Source organism: Pieris brassicae, chromosome 5, assembly GCF_905147105.1.
Source record: "Pieris brassicae chromosome 5, ilPieBrab1.1, whole genome shotgun sequence".
Taxonomy (NCBI): Eukaryota; Metazoa; Arthropoda; class Insecta; order Lepidoptera; family Pieridae; genus Pieris; species Pieris brassicae.
In genome coordinates, this window is record NC_059669.1 from 905319 (window position 1) to 932711 (window position 27393).

At 33.1% G+C, this 27393-nt stretch overlaps 1 protein-coding gene across 3 annotated transcripts in view; it reads right to left on the reverse strand.

Moving 5' to 3' along the window:
* Nucleotides 1-27393, reverse strand: part of LOC123709733 (adenylate cyclase type 2) — a 149433-nt gene that overhangs the window by 15504 nt on the left and 106536 nt on the right. For 2 of the 3 annotated variants that reach the window (XM_045661256.1, XM_045661257.1), the window contains exons 6-13: nucleotides 18963-19175; nucleotides 10835-10962; nucleotides 9731-9889; nucleotides 8433-8565; nucleotides 3686-3872; nucleotides 2394-2558; nucleotides 2005-2094; nucleotides 1392-1519 (exon numbers count right to left, since the gene is read on the reverse strand). In XM_045661256.1, coding sequence (XP_045517212.1) covers nucleotides 1392-1519; nucleotides 2005-2094; nucleotides 2394-2558; nucleotides 3686-3872; nucleotides 8433-8565; nucleotides 9731-9889; nucleotides 10835-10962; nucleotides 18963-19175 — 1203 coding nt within the window. The remainder of the gene's footprint in view (nucleotides 1-1391; nucleotides 1520-2004; nucleotides 2095-2393; nucleotides 2559-3685; nucleotides 3873-8432; nucleotides 8566-9730; nucleotides 9890-10834; nucleotides 10963-18962; nucleotides 19176-27393) is intronic. The other variant, XM_045661258.1, reaches the window with a different exon arrangement.

Consider the following 27393-nt stretch of genomic DNA (forward strand, 5'->3'; position numbering starts at 1 on the left):
AATAAAAGCCATAAACAAGAACAAAAAAAAAACATAGCTTTTAGACATTTAAAGAAAACACTTTACTTAACACTTTACCGGAAGCTATGTATTATTATAAACTTATAATTCTTTATTTTATTTATTAACATTTCGTTACATTACAATATAAAAAAATGAACATAATTAAATCAAAAGGAGGGCAACTGGCGGCCTTATCGCTTTCGAGCGATCTCTTCCAGGCAACCACAAAGTTATTAAGACAAAACTAAACAGGAAACAAAAAAACAAACTAAACTAAAAAGATGATACCTTAAAAATAAAAAGTAAAAAGACACATAAATCACGATAATTTAAGATAAGTCTCACGTCAGTAGAGTAGTTAGTAAGAAAACTAGGGGTACAATGTGGACAGGTAATGTTTGTACAGAAGACATTTTTATTTAGAAGAACAAATTATTTTACAAATTTAAAAATTTCCCGACGTTTCGAGTGCTTTACAGCGTCACGCACGCTGTCACGGTGACTGCAGACAAAAGGTGTTAAATGTCAAAAGTATCACAGCTGTAGAGAAAGTTGTGTTATCTGTATTCATTTCCCCTGAGTTGGTATCGAATAAAAGATGACGGGTTTTTGCAGAAATGACTCCCGGTGTCTTCTATTGTCACGGATTGTTTGTCTGGAGATTTTAATTTGGATATTATTAGATCCCAGGTGTTTGATAATTTTAGGCCGTCTTCTCTATTGATTGAGTTTATAATATATAGCTTCAATCCGGTAAAAAAGTGTTTTCTTTGACAGTGATTATATTCACTTTCTGGTGCACCAATAATAAGCAATCCCTTTTTGTTTTGGTGGTTAACCTTATCTACGCTAACTGACACAATTTTGTTATAAATAGATTTTTCTTCACATAAGTTTCTAAACGTTCCACCGTCGTGTCTTTTTAAGCGTACGGTCAGTACATAAGAATCTTCCTCTCTGTTCCTTTAATATGTATCACATTTTTGAAATAACCCTTTTTACCTCCATTCGATGGTACTTACACCGCGGGCTTTCTATTTATTTTTCTAGTGACACTATATTACTAAAGGTTGGCTAGTCTAAAAAGCTCCTCAGCGGATTTGACGCCGGTTCACTTCCGTACGTTCCGGAACCACGACTTCTTCAGACCAGATTCGCCATTTAACTTTTCTTTGGTTTCCAAAATAATACGTTCGGTAATAACGGTTTTCCTTGTTTTTTCTATATTGGCAATTTATTTTGGCCTTCAATTCCTATTAACGCCGACTTCGGTCCACATTCCTTTATAGCATATCGATAACTTGGCTATTATGCTTTACGATCTCCGCAAAAGATTCTCGTCAATATAAAACAATAATCTAAAATATAAAAGTAATAACATTACTCACCGATATGCCAATATTTTTTGCCAAAGTTGAATCAGTAATATTGGCAAAAGGTTTGTCGGCGCCCCAACACTCGACATACTTTGTCATTTTGCTTGACGGCCGAGACCTACTCGGAACGCCAGGTATTGCTGGAACCATTTTCGTAACAATTTATTTTAATATTATTTAAAATTCTGTGTAAAATATTAATTCCACCCTTGCCACGCGGTTTTAATGTAAAGTTGAATAGAATATATATTTTATGAAGAAATCAAGTTGAAGCTAAAAATAAAAGTGTAATGTGTAAATCTCAATTTCACGTTGATATGAAAAATAATCAACGACAGACTTACTCCCACATAAATCCATGTTTAAGCCTCAAAAAAACAAATGAATTAAAACGTTAAGCGTTCAATAACAAATAAATTAAAACGTGCATAGAATAAAATAAATAAAAGTAAACTCGGCTAAATTTATAAAAGTTTCCCATTCAGTATTCCATTTAAGTGATATACCTATTACTTCTTTTAAATCTGATGTTAAAACGTATGAAATCTTTATGAGTGATCTAAATGTCATGGAGTTAATAATGGAGGTAATGTTAAAGAAATAAAAACGTGCAATTACAACTAACAAGTAGAATCCATAGAAATTGTGCTCAACATTCGCGTGAATATCGGCGCTGAGTGCTCCTTGGTTGGTGTCGGTGTATCCGACTTGCGCTCTTTTAAACAAAAAAATATAAATAAATAAACTTCAATAATTCTGGGATTTTCCTTTACTGACACACCCTAATACCCTCGAGGGGTATACCGAATGTTTAAGAATGTTAAAAACAAAATTAAATTCACAATTTAAATTACTATATTATGTAGCAAGACTTAGTTCTAAACATGAAAGTAGCTTTATAGATAAATTCTACTAGATTTCAAACAAAGCATTATTTGCATCTATATTAAAAAGCATCCAGCCTCCTACTCGTACCAAGTTTAAGCTTCGTATGAACATCGAATTCAATCTTACCAGTTCCCATGATTGGACTAATAGCTCCAATGATGGATCCACTCCGACTTTTAGGTTTAACAACTGCACCATTACCCAAAGTTTCTCCTGTATTAGCAGTATTATTATTCTCAAAAGCCACACTTTTGTGTCCGTCTACTTTTACTGAAGCTCGTCTACTAAGATCTGGAAGTTTAACAGTTATTTCATTACGATCTTAAAATGTATAATTTTTCTATTTACCTGAAACATTAAGATTAGAATTAAGAAATAAAAAGCTATAAGCATATATGTTACAGTGGTTGCCTGGAAGAGATCGCTCGAAAGCGATAAGACCACCAGTGGCCCTCTTTTTCATTGAATTATGACAATTGTATTATATTTCTGCATCGAAGTGTTAATAAACAAAAAAAAATATTAAAAGATCGTACAGATAACATTCAGAATGGAATATAATCAATTTCCTCTACTTTGCAACCCTAATCTTCTCTTCTTCTTCATAATCTTCATTACTGAAGGTCGTGCCAGTCTAAACCGACACGTAGACTTGCTGCCTCCACACCACTCTTGTGGCTTAGCTTGTCTCAGTGCATTGGGGATATTGAGACCCATAATTGTCTTTATTTTGTCACAACAACGGGTAGGCGATCGACCCCGACTTCTGCCATCACTTCCCCCCTACCATTACCCACTTGTCCAAACTATTTGGCTCTCTTCTGGGAATATGGCCAAAGTAGTTCAGCACCCCTTTGTAAATCATAGTCGTGACTTGTGGTGATTTTTAATCTGTTGTGTATGGTCTTATTAGTTCTTTTTGGTATCCATGATTGCTTATTTTTGCAGTCCATGGTATTCGCAACATTCTCCTCTAACTCACATCTCAAATGCCTGTATCTATTTTCGGCCTGCTGCACGAATTGATTGGAACTTTGATCCGTACAAAAATAAGGAAAATACCAAAGTTCTGACGAGCCGGCTCTTGGTAGTATTTGACATGTTTCTGCTTAGTCATATTCTGGTCAGTTTGCTTACGGGTTTCCCCGTCACCTCCTCCCTGGTTACTTATGAGTGAACCTAAGTAAGGAAGAAGGCAACCCTAGTAAGGAAGAATAAAAAAAGAAATAGTAAATGTCAAGTACCAGAACTAGAAGTGAATAACTAATTTTAACAATAAAAAATGACACAACTACTTGAATTGAATCTATCGAGATCTGTATTAGGTTTTTGTACCCGTATTAAGAGTATAAGAAAGAGCTTTTTTATTTAATAACTTAATATATATTAAATAAATATCATCCAAAAATAGCTCAAACCTGGATTCCTCATAGACTCGGCTCGCATTACTTTGGTCCCTTCCTGTTCATTAAAACTGTGTTGAGACGGAGCCGGACTTATATTCTCGCGCGGCTTCGTCGGTGATACGTCTTGGTATATAGACGATACAATGCTCGCCTTTCGGTCTATTGTACATACAGAGAGACGACCGTTATCTGACGGTTTCTGAAATATTTTCGAAAGATAATGAGAACTTCTCGTATGTAAGTTTTAGGAAATGTCTTATTTTTTATGTTACAATCTCGAACATGTATTGTGTAAATTATAAAATTAAAAAATAAATCAATCAATGGCGCAACAACCTTCTTAGGTCTGGGCCTCAGGTTTTGTATCTGTTTAATGATTGTCAATCTAATGAGCAAGTAGATAAGCCTCCTGTGCCTGACACACGCCGTCGACTTTTAGGGTCTAAGGCAAGGTTTCCTCGCGATGGTTCCCTCACCGTTCGAGCGAATGTTAAATGCGCACAAAGAAAGAAAGTCCATCGGTGCAGAGCCGGGAATCGACCTACGACCTCAAGGATGACAGTCACATGCTAAAGGCACTAGGCGAACACTGCACCGACCATTCAAAAGTTACGCAAAAAAAGTTTAATACGGTGAATTAATATCTCTAACTGAAAGCAGCACAGAATGGAAGAAAATTTTATTTTTTCTTCTATAAAGACAAAGCCATAACCGTTATGCAAATTAACCTCGTTACTAAAACTGTGTAAAAGTTTAATTAAACGCAAAAATTCGTAATCTCTTCAAAGAGGTTTCCTAACTTTACCCTGAAGTTAATAATCAAGGGATCAAAATACATCTCCAACTGTTATTTAAGCAAAGATTATTTTGAGATGGATTTGAAGAAAAACCAATCAAAGGGAGCAATCAACGTCAACTGGATATAATATTTTCTTTCTCAATAACGTCGTTTGAATTGATTATGGAATATGTAAGATTGTAATCATAATTGTATTATCTTCAAAGAAAATCTTTATTTATAAAATGTTGTGAAAGTGAAAACCTGGTGTCAATAGTTTCGATAAAGAGAGTTACTATATTTCCACCTGCCCACTAAAGTAGTTCCGAACCAATTTTTGCCAACAGTCACTTGCGAATCTTCTGGCATTGTGAGTGGGCAGTATCACATAACGACAGGTGATCCTCCTGCCTCATTCATGACATAATATAGCATCTATTATACAGATACGAGGTAATGTTGTCTACATCGTATCCCTAACTATCGTACTAACTGATGTGAAATTGATCTAAAACTATCGTGATTCATGTGCACGTTTTCCTTTTCATGTGTCTTTTTTTTAATTGTCCTGTTTAGTGTTTACATATGTTTTAATTGTTTTGTCTAAATAACTAAATTTTATATGTAATTTTGCACTTCTTGCGCTTGCCTTATCTAATTTATATTTTTTTTTTTGAAGTGAAACTTCTATATCGGCGTTGGAAGAAAACTACCGTCACATTTTTCGGTTACGCGCCATCTTTATTCTGTCCCTACCACTTTTGATTCGAAGTGATTCGAAGCCATTAATAACAAAAATATATAATAACGATAACAATGATAGTCATAATTCTATTACAAATAATGAAATTCTGTATTAATCTTAGTAGTAATAAGGTAAAATGAAATAATTGTATTATTTGTATTCATTTCCATGATAATAAAAGCCGTTTGTTAAATTTTATCTACTTTAACTTTATTTAACCAATTTCTGTAAAATTACATATAGTAGATCATTTTTTGACAAATAAAGTCATAACTAAGTTGCCTTTCTTGCGTTTGTACACTAGTATACGTACACATTTTTTTTCATCAAACATTGGTTGCCTAGAAAAGATCACTCGAAAGCGACAAGGCCGCCAGTTGGCCTCCTTTTCAAATAATTATGTTAATTGTATATTTCTGTTCGCAACGAAGTGTTCATAAATAAATATAGACATTGTTATGTCATAAAATCCACAATGAATGAATTACACATTATTTATTTATTACTTTAGGTTGTTTTACTTTAGGTTGATTGGTCCTTATTTGGTTAAAATAAAACTTCCTAATAATTCGTTGAGAAGAGGTGAAGATGGAATGTGGAATGTGTTTAATTTTTAAAAACTGTAGATTTATATACAAAAATTATCCTACACTGGTCACTAGTGGCAACATGTGGTACCAAGATGCGAAGGGTGCGTAGACGATAAAATCTAGGCGCGGCAAAAAGTTGTCCTTTTCTGCGCGCAACCGTCGAAGGGTACGAACGTGTTCTTCTCAGAACAGTTCGATATCGTGGTCTAACGATAACGCCAATTAACTGTTCTTTTCAGAACAAATTATTGTTTCATGACGATAACGTTTACAACTGTCCTTGTCAGGACACATCACTGTTTCATTACGACACGTACTAATCCCCTACATTACTAACAGTTTTGTTACTTTGCAAATATCTGAGCACATAAAACTAGCGATTGGTCCGATGGTATTAAACCGTTTGGTACAAATACTTGATTACACTAGGACTACTAATAATTAAAATACTATTAAGATATGGAAATACGTCTAGGTCATTTGAACTTACACGAGGTGCTAACTTGTCCTATAGTATATGAAACAATGAGCTGAATGGACAATTATACCGACTGACTTGTAATATGTATTGGTTTTGCTTGTGCAGTTAAGCGTAGAATTCTAACATCAGCCCTATACATTGCCAATTTCCTGAGCTACCGACGCGCAACAGCCTTTGACAATAGCATATACGTTATTACTTTGTACATCATACACCCATTTGCCTTTTTATTAAACTTTTGATGTTAATTATATTTATAGAAGTAACAAGTATTCTTTTTCGACAATATGGTCTGCCTTCTATGATTAACGTTTTGTCGGTCTTATATATGCTGCTTGCGATAAATTCTTTCACCGTTCAAGCAGGAGTAATCACGAAAAAATCTCATTGATGCAACTGGAGGTCAAATGCAAGACAATGGATAGTATCGAACCCTTCAAAAGGCCAGGTAAATTAATATGAAATATTTTTTCAATTATAATTAGGTTCAATTAAGTTGCAATTAAACCGCAAGAATTTATCTAAAAGATACTAAGTTTTATTTTGGTTTAAAGTTGTTGTTCTATGGCATTTAAATGTATTATTCTATAGAGACACGCTTTGCTGAGTAACGACTATAGATTACAGTGTAATCTCTATATACGACACTGAAGGGATTGTGTATTTTATGGCGTTATAGAGAGTTGTCGTTAAATTCAGATGCGAAAAACGTATAGATAATCCATGAGTCCTACTTATTGGTCAGTTTGTAAGCAAAAGAACGAATTTCTTAGAAGGTTCGTATGCAAGATGCCGACAGTCAAGTTTATTGCGGGCTAGGATAATAAAGTGACAAAAGAACGAACACAGCTGTGCAGTTTTTACTAATATTAGCAACTTAAAAATTACTTTATTACTCAATTGTTGTCGTAATTGAGAGTGTAATGCTAGGTAGAGTATCATTGTACAGAAGGCAAGCTAATAAGCATTGAAATGAATTGGCTTTAGTTAGTTAAGCTTGTCTTTTCCGATATTGACGCTTTAGGGAGTTCGTCGTTAAATCGTAATGTGGAGTTTACACTTCATATTAATCATTTAACTTAGTGTTTTCCAATGTGGGGCCCACGCCCCTAATGTAAAGTGGGCTAATTCAAAAGATTATTAAATTTATTTGGAATTTGGATTTCACTTTATCATTATATGTTTTGAAAATTTACTTACTTTTTCATTTATAATTTCCTAGTTGATTCTTCCTAAAACCTATCATTTAAGTTTCTTAAGTGAACAATTCAGTTATTTCTATAAAAAAATATGTACGGATAAGAATTTTAGAAAGGCACAAAAATGGTTAAGAATCACTGATGTATCTAGATTGTAGAGCACTTGTCCACTATTAATACGATCTGTACTTTTAAACCACACACGTAAAATCTACGAGAATAACTATAACTCTTAATATTATTTTCATTAAATAATTCTTCATCAAAATTCCTCACTAATACACTGTATAAAATTTACTCTCAAACAAACATGATCTGAATTAATTAATATCATTGAAAGTGATAGTGAACGAGGTAGATGTAGAGACATAGACAACGTAGAGTCATTGTGTGATTAATGGCATCGTAACAATGGAGCTCACTGATGAATTAGTGCTCTCTACTTGAGAGTCTGTTTATGACAGCTTTCATTCTATCCGGGTAGACAGTCTTGCTCTCAATTTATTTTTATCTACAAAAATCGAATATACAATAATAATCGATAATTTTGTATAACCGAAAAGTGAAGTTGACTAAGATAGATAGCCGAACCGAAATATAAAAACGTCTATAGGAACGTCTTGGACGTGAATATCCTATATGAATATTTGGATATGCGAAAGCTCTGTTCAAAGTGGGTGCCGCGCGAGCTCACAATCGATCATAAACAATAATGAATTAATGTTATTTGTGTTTGATGCTGTTCAATATCATAATTTTTTTGGAAAGATGTGACCCCTAGCTTCTTTTTCCTGTTATCAACCCTCAAGGGAATATTCGCCGGGCAGAAATGTTTCGCTGATGAAGAGGAAATCACCGCCAATTTGGGGCTAAAGACAAATCGTACCATAAAAATGGTCTTTCTATTTATGATATTCTATCTAAAAGATCTATGTTAGCCTATGAACCCCTATTAATCTACATTACCTTGGGAGGTACAATGAGATATGTCTCCACTTTGTGGTCAGCCAAGTATCCTTCTCTGGATGCTCCATCACCTGGTTCCACCTCGAATTTACCGGCAAGTTGCAGCATTGTCGATTTTGTGATATGAACACGTCTGTAACACCATTAATTTTAATTAAAGATACGTATAAGAAAATGCATTTAATATTGTTAATAAAAATCGATGAGCAGTGTTGGCCTAGTGGCTACAGGCGCGTGTCAGGCACAGGAGGCTAGTCACCTACTTGCCCATTAGATCAACAAATAATCATGAAACCAATACATATAACTGAGAGCCAGATTTAATAAAAGTCAATAAAAATGAAGTTTACTCATCTAAATAAGCCCATTTATAGCCTGGTAGGAGATCGCTTAGTTGCCAGTCCATTCCTCTAATGTCAGAGATTACAGATACTCGGATTTTCTGATGATTATGATCGAGTCAATCGTTATTGTTACTGTGGTTAATCATTGAGACCTCATCTATAACTTTTAACAATCATAATTTAATTTCTTTTATTATTATTCAATTGTTTAATTGTTTGGCATCACAACTTAAAAGGGCGAATATTGTTACGACCAATCAGTGCAGATGCGGGACAGTACTGATGGAGTATTCAGCAGAGCATTGCGGTATCGATAGGTTGGGTTTAGTAGATTGTGATTAAAAGTGAGATCGGTGCCCTGAATCCATTGATCTTTATAATTTAAGCTAAAGTGTTATTTGTGTTAGAAGGAATCAATCTGAATAAAATAGTGTACGATAATTATTCTTGTCTTTTGTGTCCGCATTTGACCCACATGACGCCCACTAAACCCGTTAATGACGATGTCCGTATCGATGGAGTGACGATATTTCTCCGACACATATCAATCGTTTTTGTACTCTTTAAACGTTCTAGAATCTAAAGGAAGAAACTAACATAAGGCAGTAATATTTAGTTTTCACTCAAATGGGTACAGGTGCAGGAATTACACCTTTGATGCCAACATAATCACCTGAAGCCCTCAACAGACTTGTTACATATTTCCCAGAACCCTCCTTAAGACTAAGTTCCGACTAGAACCTTTTGGCTCTAAATTTTCGTATAAGCTAAGTTTCGTACAAAACTTACGTACCTGACGTGTTTTAAAACTTATACGGAGTGAAGGATTACCTATGAGCAAGATATTTAACAAACATTTCAGACAACAATGCTGTTTTTATGTTTAAATGTGCCAATATTCTTATATGCAGTTTCGATATGAACCATATCTGTATAAAAACAAGATAAACTCACCCAGCGATCCCACCAGACTCCATATGATTTGCCAATGTGACATCATCGCTCCAGACGTCGAATTGCCATTTTCGGAGACCTAGCACGCCGCACAGAACATTACCTGTGTGGATGCCGATTCGCATGTCTACATTGAAGCCTGTGGCTTCACGGACGAAGCTGTAAAATTATGTGTGCTTGTTTAAAACTCGCTAGTACGGTAATGGAAAATATAGTGAGGCTACCAGCATGGCCTAAGCCCAAATAGTTGTGGGCGTGTGTCATGCACTGAGGGTCTAATCAACCACTTGCCTATTACAGAAAAATAAATCTAAGACCTAACCTTATAAGATTATGTGCCACTGGATTGTTTTTATATATTTTACGTAATTATGTACATTAATAATATTATAAAGAGGAAAATAAATAAAAAATAGTATTGTCTTTTGTTAAAATAGCTTTTAAACATTAAGAAAAACACTTTTTGAACGGATTAAAGCTATGTATTATTATTAAAAACTATTTACATAATTCTAAATTTTAAATTTCACGCACGCTGAAAAGCACGCGAAAATTCGGAAAAAATGAAAATTTAGAATTATGCAAATAATTTTAAGTTTTTAATAATAATACATAGCTTTAATCCGTTCAAAAAGTGGTTTTCTTAAATAAAACATAAACAAAAATTCTTTTAAGATATCCGAATTGTATATGGTATAGTTACATCCAATATATTTTAAGAAATATCCTACCACACGGAGCTGAGACCGGCTGGTAGCAATAATTAAACAGGAGATATTATTATTTTGTCTTTATTACTGTATTTTATTATAGAATTGGAAGTTTATCGTTTGATATTACCTACCAAGTTACAACTAATAACAAAAATAATACTGATGAAATCCATTAGTCAATAAATTATATTACAATAAAAGAACTAAATACATTTTTATTGTATAGCATTAAAATTTTAAGAAACAACGTGAAAGTCATCATATTTATATATTTATTTACGTTTGCACTCCCTAATTCAATTATCTATTAAATTTGATGAAAGATTTAATTTAAACCAGTCAGGTTTAGTTGTCATATAGTAGAATTTTCTTAAAAATCCGCATTAAATACCGTATAGCGTCAATCATTAGCAGGCCCATGTTGACACAGTTGTAGGCATGGTTAGGTCTCGACACCGGAAGTCCCGAAACGCAGTAATAGCAATCACCCAGGATCTTAATCCTCATACATTGATTCTCCTGGAACAATAAAAATGTAAATGTAAAGAATTGAATTGTATTCATGTTTATCACATCATAAATTTTGTGGTTTTTAACTTAACTGTAACTTTTATGACAATTTAGGTAAACATATATGTTGCAACAACTTAAAAAATACAATTCAAATATATACAAGATAAAATTCAAAATACCAGCGGATTAGGTACGAGAGGTGAAAGAGGTAACACTTGCTTATGTAATAAATGAATAATACATTGTGCGGTATCTGGCATAGCTTAAAAATTTAATTTCCAAAAAATTTATCACCTACCAGTCTATAAGAAAAGAATGGGATAGAAATTGAATATAATCAAGCTGTAGCGCCTCCAGAGTATTGTTGTACTAAAGATTAATATTGTTACGAGCTAGGGGATCGGATAGAAAATGCCGTAGATTACTTCAAAGGTTTATTTCTTGATAAATCAATGAGGAATTTATGGGCACAAATTAATTGCAGAGATGAACTAATTGCACGCAAAAACACAGTCACTAATTAATTCACTTATGCACACTTCACACTGTACTTTATCACTTGTATTCACTTTATTCGCACTTTATCGCTTCGGTGTTTCGCTCTTGTTATCGCATTCAAAACTAAAGGCGACTAGTCGCGTTTCGGCTCGCTTATATATCCCTGGGAATAATTCTAAACAATATTCGAGAACTTTCTAGGCGGGCTTGCTACTGAGTAGCGATTGCACAATTCTAGAACGTCCGCACTCTTTGTCTCTTTCGCACGTTGCTCCGTCCTTGTCGTACGGCGTTCTAGAGTGCTCAGTCCAGTTTCGAGAAAGTTCTGATCTTCTCTCTCTCTCGTATCATTTCGTCCTTGTCTCACACCTAGAAAGTTCGGTCTAGAATATTCCTTCATCAAAGGGGTATACCTAGGCCTGAAAACGCCTGAAAACGGGTCTCCTGAAAACTGCACCAATCGACTACACATGTTCTGAAACTGACTGAAAAAAGGTTTCAGCTTCCTGAAAACTAGGGTAACATTATGGAAATTACAATTTTCTAATATGTGATTGACCCTCTCCTGAAACGGTCAGAAATCATATTACAGCCTGCTGAAAAGTTCTCTAACCAGTGGAAAAATCTAGAAACATTGAAGTCGACCCGTCTTCGTAACAATATATTACATACGTATACTGGGTTTGCTATTTAAAACCCTGTTTAAAGCCGAATTTTTCCTTATTTTTCTCAACTGAATTCCATAATTTGCGATGCAGAAAGTTGATATCTGACGTGCTCTTATCGGTAAAAGGACTTGCGGTAGTCGGCAAAATAGCTGTCGGGAACAAAGAGTGTCTATCACTTCCACACTCATGATAAGGAACAGGGTAGAACAACACAGAGACAAAATTTACACGTGTACAAATTCACTTTTATTTAACTCAATGTTTGACATGCTATTGAGCTGGCCTATAATACCTTAAACAAATTTAATGTTTTTTTTAATTATATAACTCAAAAGCTACACTGTGATGTAAATGAGCAAAAAGTACATCAAGAAAGAAAAAAAATTGATAAGGGAGCATACGATACAGGACACCCAAAGAGGACAGTCATCGCAGACCATGGACATCAATTTTAGAGGGTGCGTTGCCGGCCTTTGAAGAAGGAGCATACTCTTTCTTTAAACAATTACAGGTCCTATCTACCAGGGAAGAGTGGGAGTGGATCTACAGTTCGCGACTTCGCAAAAGAAAGTGTCTTGTGAAGAGGACCGTGGAAGACTTCCAGCCATTTTAAACCTAAGTTTTTTATCTTTTGTCTGTGTGTATTTGGACTATATTTTTTACTTTCACCGTACTATTAATTGTTTTATTTAGTCAACTAACATAACTTCATAATAAATTATAAACCTAAACCAGAGATTTCACTTCTTACTGGTAAACTCGTACAAAAAGACGGTAGGCAGGTTTTGATATTCGCGTTCCTATATAAAGACACCATTTCATTAATTAATATGTTAGATAGAGGCCATAAAAATACACTACAATTGACGACATTAGTAACAATAACAATGGGATTTCTATTTTTAATTTCTTAAATACTTATACTTTCACAAAAAATACGCTTTTATCTTTGCATTTATATTCCTCTATAACCCTATTACTCTGTAAAGAAATACGGAGCAACAAAGAGCTTTTGTGTTGCTTAATGAAAATTAATGACCATTCAGGTGGTCCATGTAATTGTAGTCTAATCACAATTTATTCATTATAAGAACTAATGTATACAAGTGTAATTGCTCCTGCTAAAAAACAATTAGCAAATTTTACAAAAAGAAACAATTCTATTTCAGGAGTTTATTTTAGTCTGCGATTGTTAAAAAAAAATTCAACGTTTCGTATACTACATATGATAATAATTAAAGTACCTGTCTCTTTTCATCAGAATTCGACAGAAAGAGATGGAAGAGTTCTTCATTATCAATAAAGTTGCAAACTTCAGGCACAGTGTAGCGCAGTAATATAATTTCACCTACGATTAAACAGGGCAATCAAACTGATTACTAATATTAATTAAACCCATATTAATTGTTACTGATGCGCTCTTAGTAGCAATATTCGTAATGAATAATTTATTTGACTAACTGATTATCATTTTAATTAAGTTTCGGTGATTAAAATTGTTGGAATTCATCTTGATATATGTAGTTATTAATGAGTTTGACATGTGGATCAAGGCAGAAAAACAAATATTGAATTAAAAATAATGATGAGTGTTTTCAGAGATGTTCTTACGTTCTTTGAGAACTCTAGAAAGCATCTTTCATAGATTTAACTTTGGTTTCTCTGTGTTGGAAATAATAACATTTATAACGGTTTATAAATATCCGATTCAAAAGGGTATCAGTGAAACAAACGGATTGTTCAATAAACAAAAGACGGCGTAGGTATAAGTCGGAGCTTTTAAACTTACGCATCAGATTAACGAAATTTTCGCCCTTTTTCTATAGAATTGAAGTACCTATTGTTGCCTAATGCAATAAGTACTTATTGCATTGTGTTTCTAATAATATATTAAGTCTTAGTTTTCAATATTTATTGCAATAAATATTTTAATTTATATTCATATTAATGTCGGTGGAGTCAGCAAGATTTATTATTTTTGCTTGCTATTAATGGGCGGATAGATAGACCCATATTTGCTGTCATTTATTTCTAAAAGAATCCCAATGCGACAAAATATTAACAGTTGTTTCACGTGCCTCGTACGAATACGAATTATATTTTTATGAATTGAAATTTAATGATATATTATTATGTTTCACCTTAACAAAAAGACTTTGAAACTTTATTTAGCAATAGTAACAATTTAGTTTCTTCTTTAAAATATTATGTTGTACTTTGTTTTATGTTTAATTTCAGTTTTATTTTTTAGCTATTATTGTACTTATTTGACTTGTTTTCTGTTTCGTATTTATATTTGTTTAACAATGTAATTTAGGCTTTGTATACTGTCTAAATGTTTTCTTTTATAAATGTAATTAATAAATAGTAAATATGCTGTATTCGCAAAGCCCGTAACTACAAATATACGAGTAGTACATTAATCTCATTACATAGGTCACAGTTTATGGAGGACTTAAACAAAGAAACTACAAGTTACCAAAGTACTGAATCAGCTTTCCTAATACTATAGATTGTGGGAGTTCCCAAGTTTATATAACTGCCGAACTACATGCACTAAGAGAATGTTGACTTTAGCAGTCGAGTTGCAAATACCATATTAACTACTAGAATTATTTGTTACCTACACAACTTAGCTGGGAACAGTGTTGGGGTCTAAGCGTTTTGACATTCGCATTTGACGAAGGTAACAGTTGACTCTATCTCCGACCATGTGAGGTTTTAGTACAGATACCGGCAAACTTCTTGAGCATTAAACAGGGAGTGGGGGTAAGTTTGCGCATCGTACACATACGAGCAAAAAAAGTGTCAAACTATTTTATTTAACTTTTACGTAGATAACTTTTAATAATAGTTCGTTTTCATTTTTGTAGATTGTTAGTGTATATCAGTTATTATTGTGAGTTGTTAAATATAATTTTTACAACTTTCTAGTGTACTTAGGAGGTAAAGGAACGTGGACGCAGCGCGGTACACAAACGTCAACTGATTTACCAATCACGCGATCGACACGTCACTCCCCCGCAGCCCCTCCCCCCTCCCAGTGATACCTAAAAATCGCTGGGCAAGGACCTTCGTTCAAGATGCCGGTATCTATAAGTAGGCTAAAGTTTGGTAATCCCATCATGAGCAAAATGCCGATATATAATATAATATGCAATACTTCATTACCTGACGAAAGTAGTTTAACAGGTTCACTGTCCAGAGACCATATGAGGTCTGTAGACGAAAAGCTCTACACGTTCACAGTCCACATGTGGTATGCGTGCAGGTGCAACTTCTAGGCTTTTTGGAGTTGTGGGCATACGGGGATAGTTGCGTATATGGCTCGGTCAGGACATATAAGAACCTAAAAGGTGCTGGGACATATGGAAAACTTTTTTTTCCACTTTCATGCTTGGTTGGACAGTGAACCTGTTAAGAGACTTAAACCCTGAGAACCCGAGATCTTAGACACACAGTGTGTAAACGGTATTTAAGTAGTCTTTATCATTGTAAGATCAAGTCAAATGAGATAGATGACTCATCAGAGTTCAGGCAGATGATATGACGTGACAACATCCATGTGATATTACCTTATCACTGATGAAACAGAGTTTGACTATTAAAATTTGGGTCTATCTGTAAAGGGGGAAGAGATGTCAAGTTCTTTGTAGTCGTTTAAAATTTTTTTTCCAGTGATCAGCGAATCTGTAACCACGATCATTACAAAACCTTCGAGACATCAAATAATGTTATAGATTTGCGTTTACTTAAATAATTTATTCTTATGTGTAGTATTCGCGTAAATCATAATATTGTGTAATATATTTTTTATGTATTTACTTTCAATTTTCATTTAGATTGGAAAATCCAAGCAAAACGTTATAAAGCCAATAGGATACTTTACAATTAGCCAAACAAAAAGTATTGCAGGAGTTGAGATTACAACTCTCTGATATAACAACTCCTTGTAAAGTGTCGTAAAATGAAGTACTGAAATTAATAATTTATGGTTGTTTCGTTTACAATATTTTTTTTCTTTTATTTAGTTTTAATTAAGAAAGTATATTTTATATGGTCTTGCTAACCGAACAAGGCTTGCTTGGAAGGGATTTTGAGTCAAGTGAAATCATTAATTTTAATTAGGCCTATTAAAAGGCACTTTTGAAAGTCAAATTTACATGACAAAAAATGACTCTAGTTGCCCTTTCCAAAAGGTATGATGCAGAAGAATGGCCAAGAAACTGGATGCGTACACTTTTAAATAGTTGAAATGAAACTTCTTTATCGGTGTTGGAAAAAAAATTACCGTCACAATGATAGTAATAATTCTATTACAATTAATGAAATTCTATAATATATGATAATAAAAGCCTTTTGTTGAACTTTATCTAATTTAACTTAGTAGATTACGTGTGTACACTAGTACACGCACACATTTTTTTACAATATTTTGTACACATTGATTTAATATTTATATATAACACCGTTTTCACCTTTTCATAAGAAAATAATATAATCACATAGATCTCGTCCATCCGAATAAACTATACAGTTTAAATTTTAGTATTATTTAGTGTTACCCATTTCGTTAAGCACGTGTCGATAAAACCTGGTATGTTATATTCGAAGAAAAAAAAATATATTTACGCGAAGATGGCCAAGTATCTATTTAAAATCATCAATAAAATAAGCCTATTATTTGTGGGTCATTAAACTTATTAATTAAGCAATACATATTTCTTTGTTCAATAGCAACCTGACTACGCACCTGAGTTTATCATAGAATAGATAAGCAGTGTGTCAGTTTCAAGGAGACAGAAAAGTTTATTACTATAAACAACTTCATATTGATTGCAATATAACATTATTATAGATTAGATACAACCTTTACCAAGGTGGAGTGGACGTTTTTTATGGTGCTCAATTTTGTATGCATTTATTTATTAGAAAAATATACTTTATAAAGGTTAATTTATCGAATGTAAAACAGTTTTTCAAATACAAAAATAACAGCAGAACGGTAAGATAATATTTAGAGAGAACGTCAAAATGACTAATCACTTCATTGTTAATGAAATAATAATACAAGGCAAAGGCAAAAGGATATTTTAATTTATTCTTGAATGAAGCAGAAGAAGAGTATGAAAACAGGGCTACGTCCAAGAATTAAGTAACGAACACATTATGTGAAGAGTCCAGAATCCAATATTCGTTCTGAGAGATTTGTTCTAGTATACTTATAATAAAATCACAAAACAGTCACTGAATTCTCAGGCCTAGACATAAAAGGTTGCACCACTACTTTTTTATATTTCTAAGAAAGGTTGTAAACCACGCCTATAAACAAAATATTTTCCCTTCATTGGCAAAGGCCTAGCATCAAACCGCTACTTTGCTTTAAGTAATTGGAATATATTTTTAATAATTTGCAAGGCTAACACAAAACCAAGCAGCAGTCTTTTCTTAGTGGCTTCAGCTTGCGACTATCTTCCCTGTGGTTCGATCCTCAGCTGTGATTTGGACTTTCTTTGGAAGGAAATATGTTCCACCAATCACCTGATGTGTTTTTACAGTCACACATTATCAATACGAGCACACTAAACCAATATATATATAACTTTGTAATTAAGCTTTTACTTTAAATGATGCTATTTGTCTAAAACCTCATTAAGTTTAAAGCAAATAGCCCTTATAAACCTTCATTAGTGTATTTGCTAAAGTAACCCTTTTGTCGACACTAACAAGTTCAATTCATTTATTTTAAGACTTTTTTACAGCAGCTGTAAATGCCTTAATAAACCGGCTTTGGTTTTGTGTTAAATAAAAATAGATCACTGGCACTTCAAAATTCTTAGGTCTGGGCCTTCGGTACCTGCTTTATAATCATTTGTCAATCTAATAGGCTAGTAGGTGCTTAACCTCCTGTGCCACACGCCGTCAACTTTTTGGGTCTGCCGGTTTCCTCACGAAGTTTTTATTCACCGATTGAGCGAAAGCTAAATGCGCATTTAGACAGAAAGCCCATTATACACAGCCGGGGATTGACCATCACCTCAGGGACCAGAGTCGCACACAGAAGCCACTAGGCCAACAATGCTCTTAATGAAATTTAATATATAGAAATGTTGGCTTCAATTCTTATCGTGATATTTTAAAATACATCTGTAAAAATGTTTCGGATTTTGTACATACATCTGAATGCATACTTTTTAATTATTTATTATATTAATAATAAGTAATGTACGAGCGACAACGACCTACTTAAACATTTAACAAAACAAAATTTGTTTGATAAAACGGTTGAACATGATAAAACATATATTTATGTATTCAATTTTCAATTTAACAGGGCCAAAGAATACGGTCAACACGCTTGTCACAGAAGTGTGTTGTGGATACATATGATAAAAGAGTCAATAAAAAAATGTGTGTGTGTTTCAGCTACGACGCACGATTGGAGTTATCTTCCGGACGAATTATAATTATGATATTATTATTAGAAAAAAAGGGTAAATGAACGCATCTGCTAAAATGATAAGAGAAACAAACATATATCTGTAATTATTAGGATTATTTATATTACTTCAATAAAGCGTATTACATAAAGTATGTTACAAAACAATATAAATAATAATAATAATAATTGTGTTCAATTTATACAAATCCAAATTTAGAGAGAGAATGAGTTCAATCCTACAGATATATATGTTCGTCTCTTTCTACGTAACGCCTCAACTTTTCGTGTTACACTTGATTTTACTCCTCATAAAATTTCCGTACCGGGCCTTATAACTCAAATCGTTTCTTAAGGAGTAAACTCCAAAAAATTCTACTAGTAAATCTATCGATAGTTACCTGTGCAATTTGATCGAATCTTCCAAATAGTTCATTGAGTGTCTTCACCAAGTCTGAAGCACTCAGTCTCTCAGACAACGGCGTGAAGTTGACGATGTCTGCGTATAATATGCTGACATTGTTATGCCTTTGCACGTGCATTTCATGGAAGCGTGTCTGCTTGCTGCTATCAACGCACGCGTCGGCCATTTTCAACATTATAGACCTTTTTACCTGTAGACAAAATATGGATGTCAGACAAGCGGTAAACAAAGATTTTATTTATAAAAGAAAAACAATGCTACCAAGTGACAAATCGACAAGAATGCATAACCAATGAAAAAAATGAACTAAACTAAACTAAAACTAAAAAACAAACACATCAAAATAATTACGAGAAACAAAATTTACTAACTACTATGATCACTAACAAATAATAAAACTTTTGTCAGTTCACTAAACCCACAATAAAAATACTGACATTTTATCTTATGCAATTCTATTTATTTATTTTATTTCTTAACACTTCATTGCATGTACAAATATAATACAATTCACAAAATTTAATAATAAGGACTACAACTGGCGGACTTATCGCTATTATGCGAACTCTTCCAGACAACCACTGTGAGAAAAGAAAATAAATATAAGGTAAGCAGTGCAGAAACACATAATTCGTTAACTAAACCTATTCCTAACCTAAAGGTTAAGTTAAATATATTCTAATGTATGCAAAGGGTTTTTTGTTGAATAAATTTAATTTGAGTCTACCTCAATAAATGTTCTGTTGCATCGCAATCAAGAATCGCATTTTAGAAATTCAGAATCAGCTCCTATATTTTTTATTATTTCGATTTTAAAATAAATATATACGTAAGGAAGAATTAAGTTTATTGTACCAAAATGCCCCAAGAAAGCAGTTATGCGAAGGTTATAAGCGACAAATTGTATCCTTAGGCCAATTTAAATTAGCACGAATTAAGTTCGGTTAAGTTTTCCTATGGAGATATTCAAATAAACATCTTTGTTTGAAGCTGAGTAACAAGTGACTGTTATGGTATTGTTATATTAGATGTAACATTTTTTCCGTAAATATTCCCGTCATTCCTTTAATAACGTCCGTCGTTCCACAACTGAGTGTTTTTTAAGGAAGATTTTTCCACGCACTACCACTATGTTGCTGGAAGAGGTTGCTCACTGTATTTCCGAACCCATTCGAGTTATGGTCCTTCGGGAAAAGAGCGTACCAATTGAGCCGGCAATGCACTTGCGAGCCTTCTGGCAATGTGAGTGTATCACTTAAGGGCGGGGCGAGCCGTTACATTAAAAAACATAAAATATAATTAATAGCCTTAAACTCTCATAATGTTTTTGAGTAGAATTTCTTTGCCCTCTTGACTAAACAAACCTCATCTGGACAGAAAAGCAATTTAAGTATACAAAGCTTTCTTTTATATCAAACGAAACTTGATAATAATGAAATCTCTATTTGTCGCTGACAAGTTCGCCCGTCACAAACTTTTTATATTAAAAACAGGATTTTTATCGACCCCGATGAAGTTTCAGTGTCAGAAGTAACGAGGCTAATCCCAAGCTTTTAAAGCCACGATGAAACATTTCGAGTATTAAGATAAAGTTTTTGTAATTTTACTTAATTAATTTAACATTTGTATTTGATTTTATTTTGTTAAAAGGCACGGTAAAAATTATGTTTTGTTAGTAAATGAAGGTATGAGGATGTCCAACATATCGCCGTGAAGGGGCTGCATCGAACCAAAGTAAATGTTAGAAGGAAATAAAGGTAGCAATTGTTAATAGTCTAATTAGATAAATAACTAATTAAACTAATTAAACACCTTTTCTATGTAACAGAAAGCAAACTAAGTCTACCTTTATCTAATGTTTTAAGTCAAGTGAACTTCCTCTTAAAGAGGAACACAAGAAACACTTCAGTCCTTTTTTACGTTCGTGCAGTGAGGACCAAAGAGGGTTGTAATGCTCCTCTAAACAAATCTCTATCTGCATTGAACGACGCTCTGAGTACATGCGGAGCAGATCCATTTAATGACAGTCTCCATCTCTTCAGGCGTAAGATGCTGCAGCCACTGTTGATCCATGACCAATAATAACAATTGCATAGTAAAAAAAATACTCTAGTCGAGTTTGTCTTTTACTTTTAATCTTTAAGTTAAAATAAAATAAATGTTGTGCACTCTTGTCATTGATGCACACGTATGTATCTTGCTTTTGTATGTCATGTGTTTCGTTAGTGTGCCTTTTAAAATAAAATAAGTCACTCACATTGCCAGAAGGCTCGCAAGCGCGTTGCCGGCTTTTACGAATTGGTACGCTCTTTTCCAAACCTAATTAAGTTAACTTCTTACTCATAATGAAATTTAATGTTTTCGGGTAATTAAAAAGCTTAATATAAATTACAATTAAAACAATATGGTTTATTTTATTAAAAATAATTACTTAATTAATTGCTAATAAGTTTTTAATTAATAATTAGCCAAATATGAGCGTATTAGTAAACTATTTTACAACAACAAAGATAGACATAGACAGGCTTTTTTTTATTGCCATTTGATTTGTGGCCAATACGTACTCCATGGTATCAACCTCTTTTAGAAAAGAATGAAGACAATTAAATATATTTGTTATTAGTAACGGGTTTTAGAAGAAATAAATTATTTAATTATTAATTAAATACCAATGTTATTCTTAATAATATGAATTTACATTTGTTAAAGAGATATGCAATGTCATGATCTCGAATGAGTTAAACCCATTTAATATAGTTCTATTTTAAACTACAGTAAGTGGTTATTGTATGTATGTTGCGATAATAAGTGATAATATTATGAGAATTTGTTTAGTCTTTAACTGTGAACAATGCAACATATTCGTTAAATAGCAAAGGTACTACGGATCGCTAAGTATGTCTCTCACATGACAAATACTTTTTGGATTTCGACATACGACAGCCATATTTAGCGTATAAAAAACATCATATACCTTGATTCTAAATTTAAAAAAAAGCAGTGACTCTTCAACCAATTCAGATCTGTGCCTCAGATCACAGTATTTGTTTCAAAGTCATTTATTTATAACTTTATATAATAGGCAAGTAGGTGATTAGCCTGCCTGACTCAAGCCGTCGACTTTTTGGGTCTAAGGCAAGACGGTTTCCTCGCGATGTTTTCCTTCATTGTTTGAGCGACTGTTAAAAAAAACATACCTATGTTTTTTTTGCACATCTGTGCAAAAAATTAAACAAGAGACTAATTTAATTCAATTATAAAATTAGATGAAATTTATGGATTCTATTTACATAGCATTTAGTTTAGTACTATTTGTTGTGTAAACTTTTTGGTTTACAAATTTTAATTATTTGAGTTTTTATCAAAATAAGTGATTGATTTTTTAACTTAACTTACCTTAAAATTAATATTTTAAATTTAAATAAAAAAAAATAATAATACATTTGGATAGTGATGTCTAATTTACATATTATTAATTATAAAAGCTTTTTTATTCAGTGGAGTTTTTATCAAAATTAATAATTGAAAAAAATAAAAATAATAATCATTATAAAGAGAAGTAAGAATAAATAAAAAAAAGTTAAAATTACATTCGTCTCATTATCGTGAAACCAAAATTTTCGAAGTTTTCACTTCTACCACGTGTGAATTGCACACGTTTTTTTTATGGCATGGATAATTTTTATATGGACCAGTAGGTAATCGGACGTTTGTGCAAGAACGGGTAAACTAGATACAACGTTAGACACGCGTTTCCACAGTAAATTGCGCACATACATAATCCACTGGCGCAAAGATTCATTCGCGACCTACATCTAATCTGATTTAGCAATTCACCGTTGTTACCTAATAATTTATTCACAAAAAAACATTTGAAATCTCTCAGTCTAGAGATTGTTTGAAAGATGTAATATATGAAATTACCAAATAAATTTAACTATATTTTTTAATCGAAACGTCGAAAATCTAGTTTGTTTTATTTCTCATTGGTCTATATATATAAATAACGACGCTGTTATAAATAACAAAGACTTTGATAGCGTATCTATGAGATAATCAACAAGCCGAAGACAACTAAGCAAAGTAATTACTAGCTCACTTCACTTGAATGTCTTATCAACACTCGAGTTACACATTATTGAATTCTTAAATGTAATTGTTACGTTTTAATACAGTTAATAGAAAAAAATCTAGTTCTCTCTATAATATTTTCAAACAGTGTCGCCCTGAATTGCGATATCAGGCTGCCCAAGACAGTCTGTCTATATGCACATTAAATATTCGTTCGAACGTTGAAGTAAAACATTGTGAGAAAACCGACTTGCCTTAGACACAAAAAGTTTTTGCTGTTGGCCTTAAGGGCCTTTACAGCTCAGCTGAGGCTGTTAAGTTGAGCGTAGCTCGGCCTGAATTGGCGTTTTGCCCGCGGCTAGCGTTAGAGCGTCTCCTGTGAGACTCGAACCTCGGCTTGGGCCGTTGCGGTCAATCGCCTGAAGGGCAGGACGGAAACTGTAGAACTGTAAGTACGTTGTAAAGGTCCTCGCCTTCTCCGGATAAATAAGGTTTATAGGCAGCGACATTCAGAGTTGATGGATCTGGCTGGTCAGTGTTTCAGTTTTGATTCAGGACAGACCATCGATAAAGAAGGTTATAAAGAAGCCCGGCATCGACCAGTAATAACTATAGTATCATGCTCAATTGTATAGCATCAATTAATCATTATTTTGACGGTGTAAGAGATAATGTATACGAAACGAAATCAGGGTATTAATCTATGTCAGTAAATTATAAAGATAGATGATAAATAAACAAATGAAAATTGTTTATTAAATAATTTGATATCGTTTCCAATTTGGGCTAATCTATGTGCGTTATCTAGACCTAAACACCACGCATTTAACAGTATTGAACTAAATCAAGTCATAATATTAAACTCTATTTAACATATCAAGATATAAGGTTTATGATTATATATATATATATCTATAATTATAAAATAGTTTTAATCTTATTTTTGTATGTAACAAGTGGCAAACGATAAGGGGTGAAGTGATACCGCCGCCCATAAACACTCACATTGCCTGAGGGATCGCAATTGCGTTTTCCTTTAAAAATTTATAATTATTACAAAATTACTTGGGAACAAAGTTACCTAAAGTTAAAATAAGTAAAAATTAATCTCTGCACTGGCACAACACGAAACTAGAAAACAAGATAAAATAACAAAGAAACAACAATTAATAACAAATAGAAGTCATTTTATGACACATAATTTAAGATAACATTAGCTTTCCAAAACAAGTGACTATAGTTCAATATACAAAGAAATCAAGCAAATTTCGGTTCGAATGAAATTCGTCAATTTCCCGCCCGCTTCGACTCCATTTCATTTACAATAATATGAAGAGTGATTGTGTGGCTTGTTTCTAATTAGGTAGCGGCCCATTTAAACCCTTCATAGGCTATAAGTAAACACAATAATGCTTGCCAAAATTCTTTTATTTTTTGTCAGTTATAGCGTAAAACCTCTGCGCTCTAATGAGATAGCTCATATAATCAATGTCCTTTAGTAATACTGTCCTGTTCACTGTTTACGTATGTTTTAATTTCTTAAATATCTTATATATTTTTTCACTTATTGCGCTTACGTAATTTTTTTTTCTCACAGTGGTGGCCTGGAAGATATAGCTCGGAATCGATAAAGCCGCCAGTTGCCCTCCTCTTTATTTAATTACGTCAATTGTTTTATATTTCTGTACATACAGTGAAGTGTTCATAAATAAAAAATACTTCAACTATATACTACAATTACCTAGACATTTCCTTTATTACTTAATTTAATAATTAATTATTAATAAAACATTGCCAAACTAAACACTGATACATTGGTAATTAAGAAAATTAAAATACAATATTTAATGTGACAAGTCGAGTTTTAAATTATAAACACTAAAGGAAAAATTTATTTCAAAGAGTACCTGCTATACCTGGAATATTTAGGGATTAGCATCGCTCAGGTAGGCTTAAATTTTATCAATTATAATTATAGTATCAATAATGGGCTAATAGCGGTAAACACTCTAAACGTTTCGGAGTGCCATAAAATTAAACAAAAGGCCATTGTCAAAGAATATTCCAAGAATTGTATTTCTTAAAATTACACGGTGTTTTGTCAATACTGTGTGTACTCAAATAATTAAAAGGAAGTCGGCAAAAATATTCTATGAGCAGCGAAAGTATGAAAGTCTCATTTACTAATTGAGCATTATAAAATATTAAACGTAATGGAACATTTCCTTAATTATTGAAAAGTATGCAAAATAAAGTAGACAATGTATTTATGGCACATTTTTTTGTTATTTTGTTCAATTGTATTTCGTTAGGATTCTTTGATCTGTTGTAATATTTAATCTAAGATATTATTCTAAGTGATATGTTCGTTAGCTCCTGGTCCTATACAAATCTTTGCTAATATTTTTTAGCCAGATCTAGACAGACGTTTGTCCATAATCACACCTGATGTTACGCCTGTCCTGGAGGTGTCTGTTTAACCGCCGCTATATGTCATTTGTTGACAAAAGTATTACGAACTTTTATCACTTCGTCAGTGTAAAGATTACTTTGACATTAAAGTCATTTTTGACATTTATCAATAATGACCTTCTTATGCTTTAAACACTTTACCGTTATGTAAGCGTTTATTTTATATACAAGCTGACCTGGCAAACGTCGTTTTGTCATGTATATTATTTTCAGGAAACAGTTTTTTTAAGTTTAATAATAAATAAAAATAGGATGTCTACTATAATAAAAATGGAGGTTGATCGTAGAGGGGTGACAATTGAGGGTTGAATGTATTTTTGTATTTGTTATTATAAAAAATATAATTTAAGGGTGGACACCCCTTATCACTTAGGGGTTTGAAAGATAGTAGCCGATTCTCAGGCTTACTGAATATGTATTAAAAAAATCATAAGCATCGGTCGATCCGTTTCGAAGGAGTATGGGAAGAAACATTGTGAGACGAGAATTTTATATACATATATAGAGATTCACTGGCAATGCCAGATGTTATATGATTTGATATTCTTAAATTTAAAAACAATTTCATATAAGCCAACAGACATGCGTGTTCAAGTTATGAAATCAATTAAGACATTAGCTGTGTAAAGTAAACAATGTTTAGTATTATCTAATTGGTAAATTTACTGACGTAATCACTTAACAAATAAATTATGAACAATTAGAAATTAATTATAAATATCTCTTACATACAGTTAATATATTAATTACCTTCACTCATTCAAAATGGTAAACACGGATGCGGAATTCAAATTTCTATGGAAAAAAACTGATTATTTTCTTATATATTACATTGATAATATACCCATGACGTATTTATTTCGGTTTACCGGGGAACTTTTATTTATATCATATTGCAAATGTCAAAGCCATCAGTTTCATTCTATTGTATATCTACTCGTATACCTAATTTATCAAGTGGAAAGGTTTGGATTGTTAGTAACAACTAAATACAAAAACTTCAAACGGATTTTAAAAATTACTTCACCGTTGGAATCCTACATTATCTCGTCTAAATATTTAAAAATAGGCATATTAGCTGGATGCTGCCGATAATGTGGTCATGAATGTGTGTTTATCAGATCTACGAAACGGATATTATGTTATAACTTAGGATGTTGATCTTATCTTCCTTCTCAGAGCTCGGAATGCGATAATGACTGAGATGATTGAGACCTCGGAGAAAACGAAAGTACCCACCCAGAGCCATGTTTTTTTATATAGAACAGATGGCAAACGGGCAGGAGGTTCACGTCATGGTAAGCGTCGCTCTTGGACACTCTCAATGGCAGGGGGCTCGCGAGTGGAAACCGGACTTTTAAGAATTGCTACGCTCTTTTCTAGAAGGATCCTAAGTCGAATTGGTTTGGAAATAATTTAGCTGGTTACACGTAGAAGCCTTATAAAAGGCTCGGTTGTGGACCGACGGACGCAGAGGTGATACAGGTGGAATTTCGTATTCTGCCTAGTGATGAACTGAGCCTGACACCCCGTCGAGTTTTTGGGTGTAAGGCCTTACCTCACGATGTTTTCATCACCCTTCCAGTGAATGTTAAATGTGCACATTAAAAGAAAGTCGATTAGTGCACGGCCGGAAATCGAACCTAAAACCTCAGAGATAAGAGTTGTATGCTAAAGCCACTAGGCCAACACTAGTCATGAGACATTTGTTGCATAATTATAATGCAAGACTTACGTAGAAATAAATTGTCTGGTGACAAAGAAAAAATTGCAGAAAATTAACGTTTATTAACCCTAACAATTGTAATTATATTAGTAATCGTGTCTCAATCTGTCCTTAATACGAACAATTATGGCTAATTATC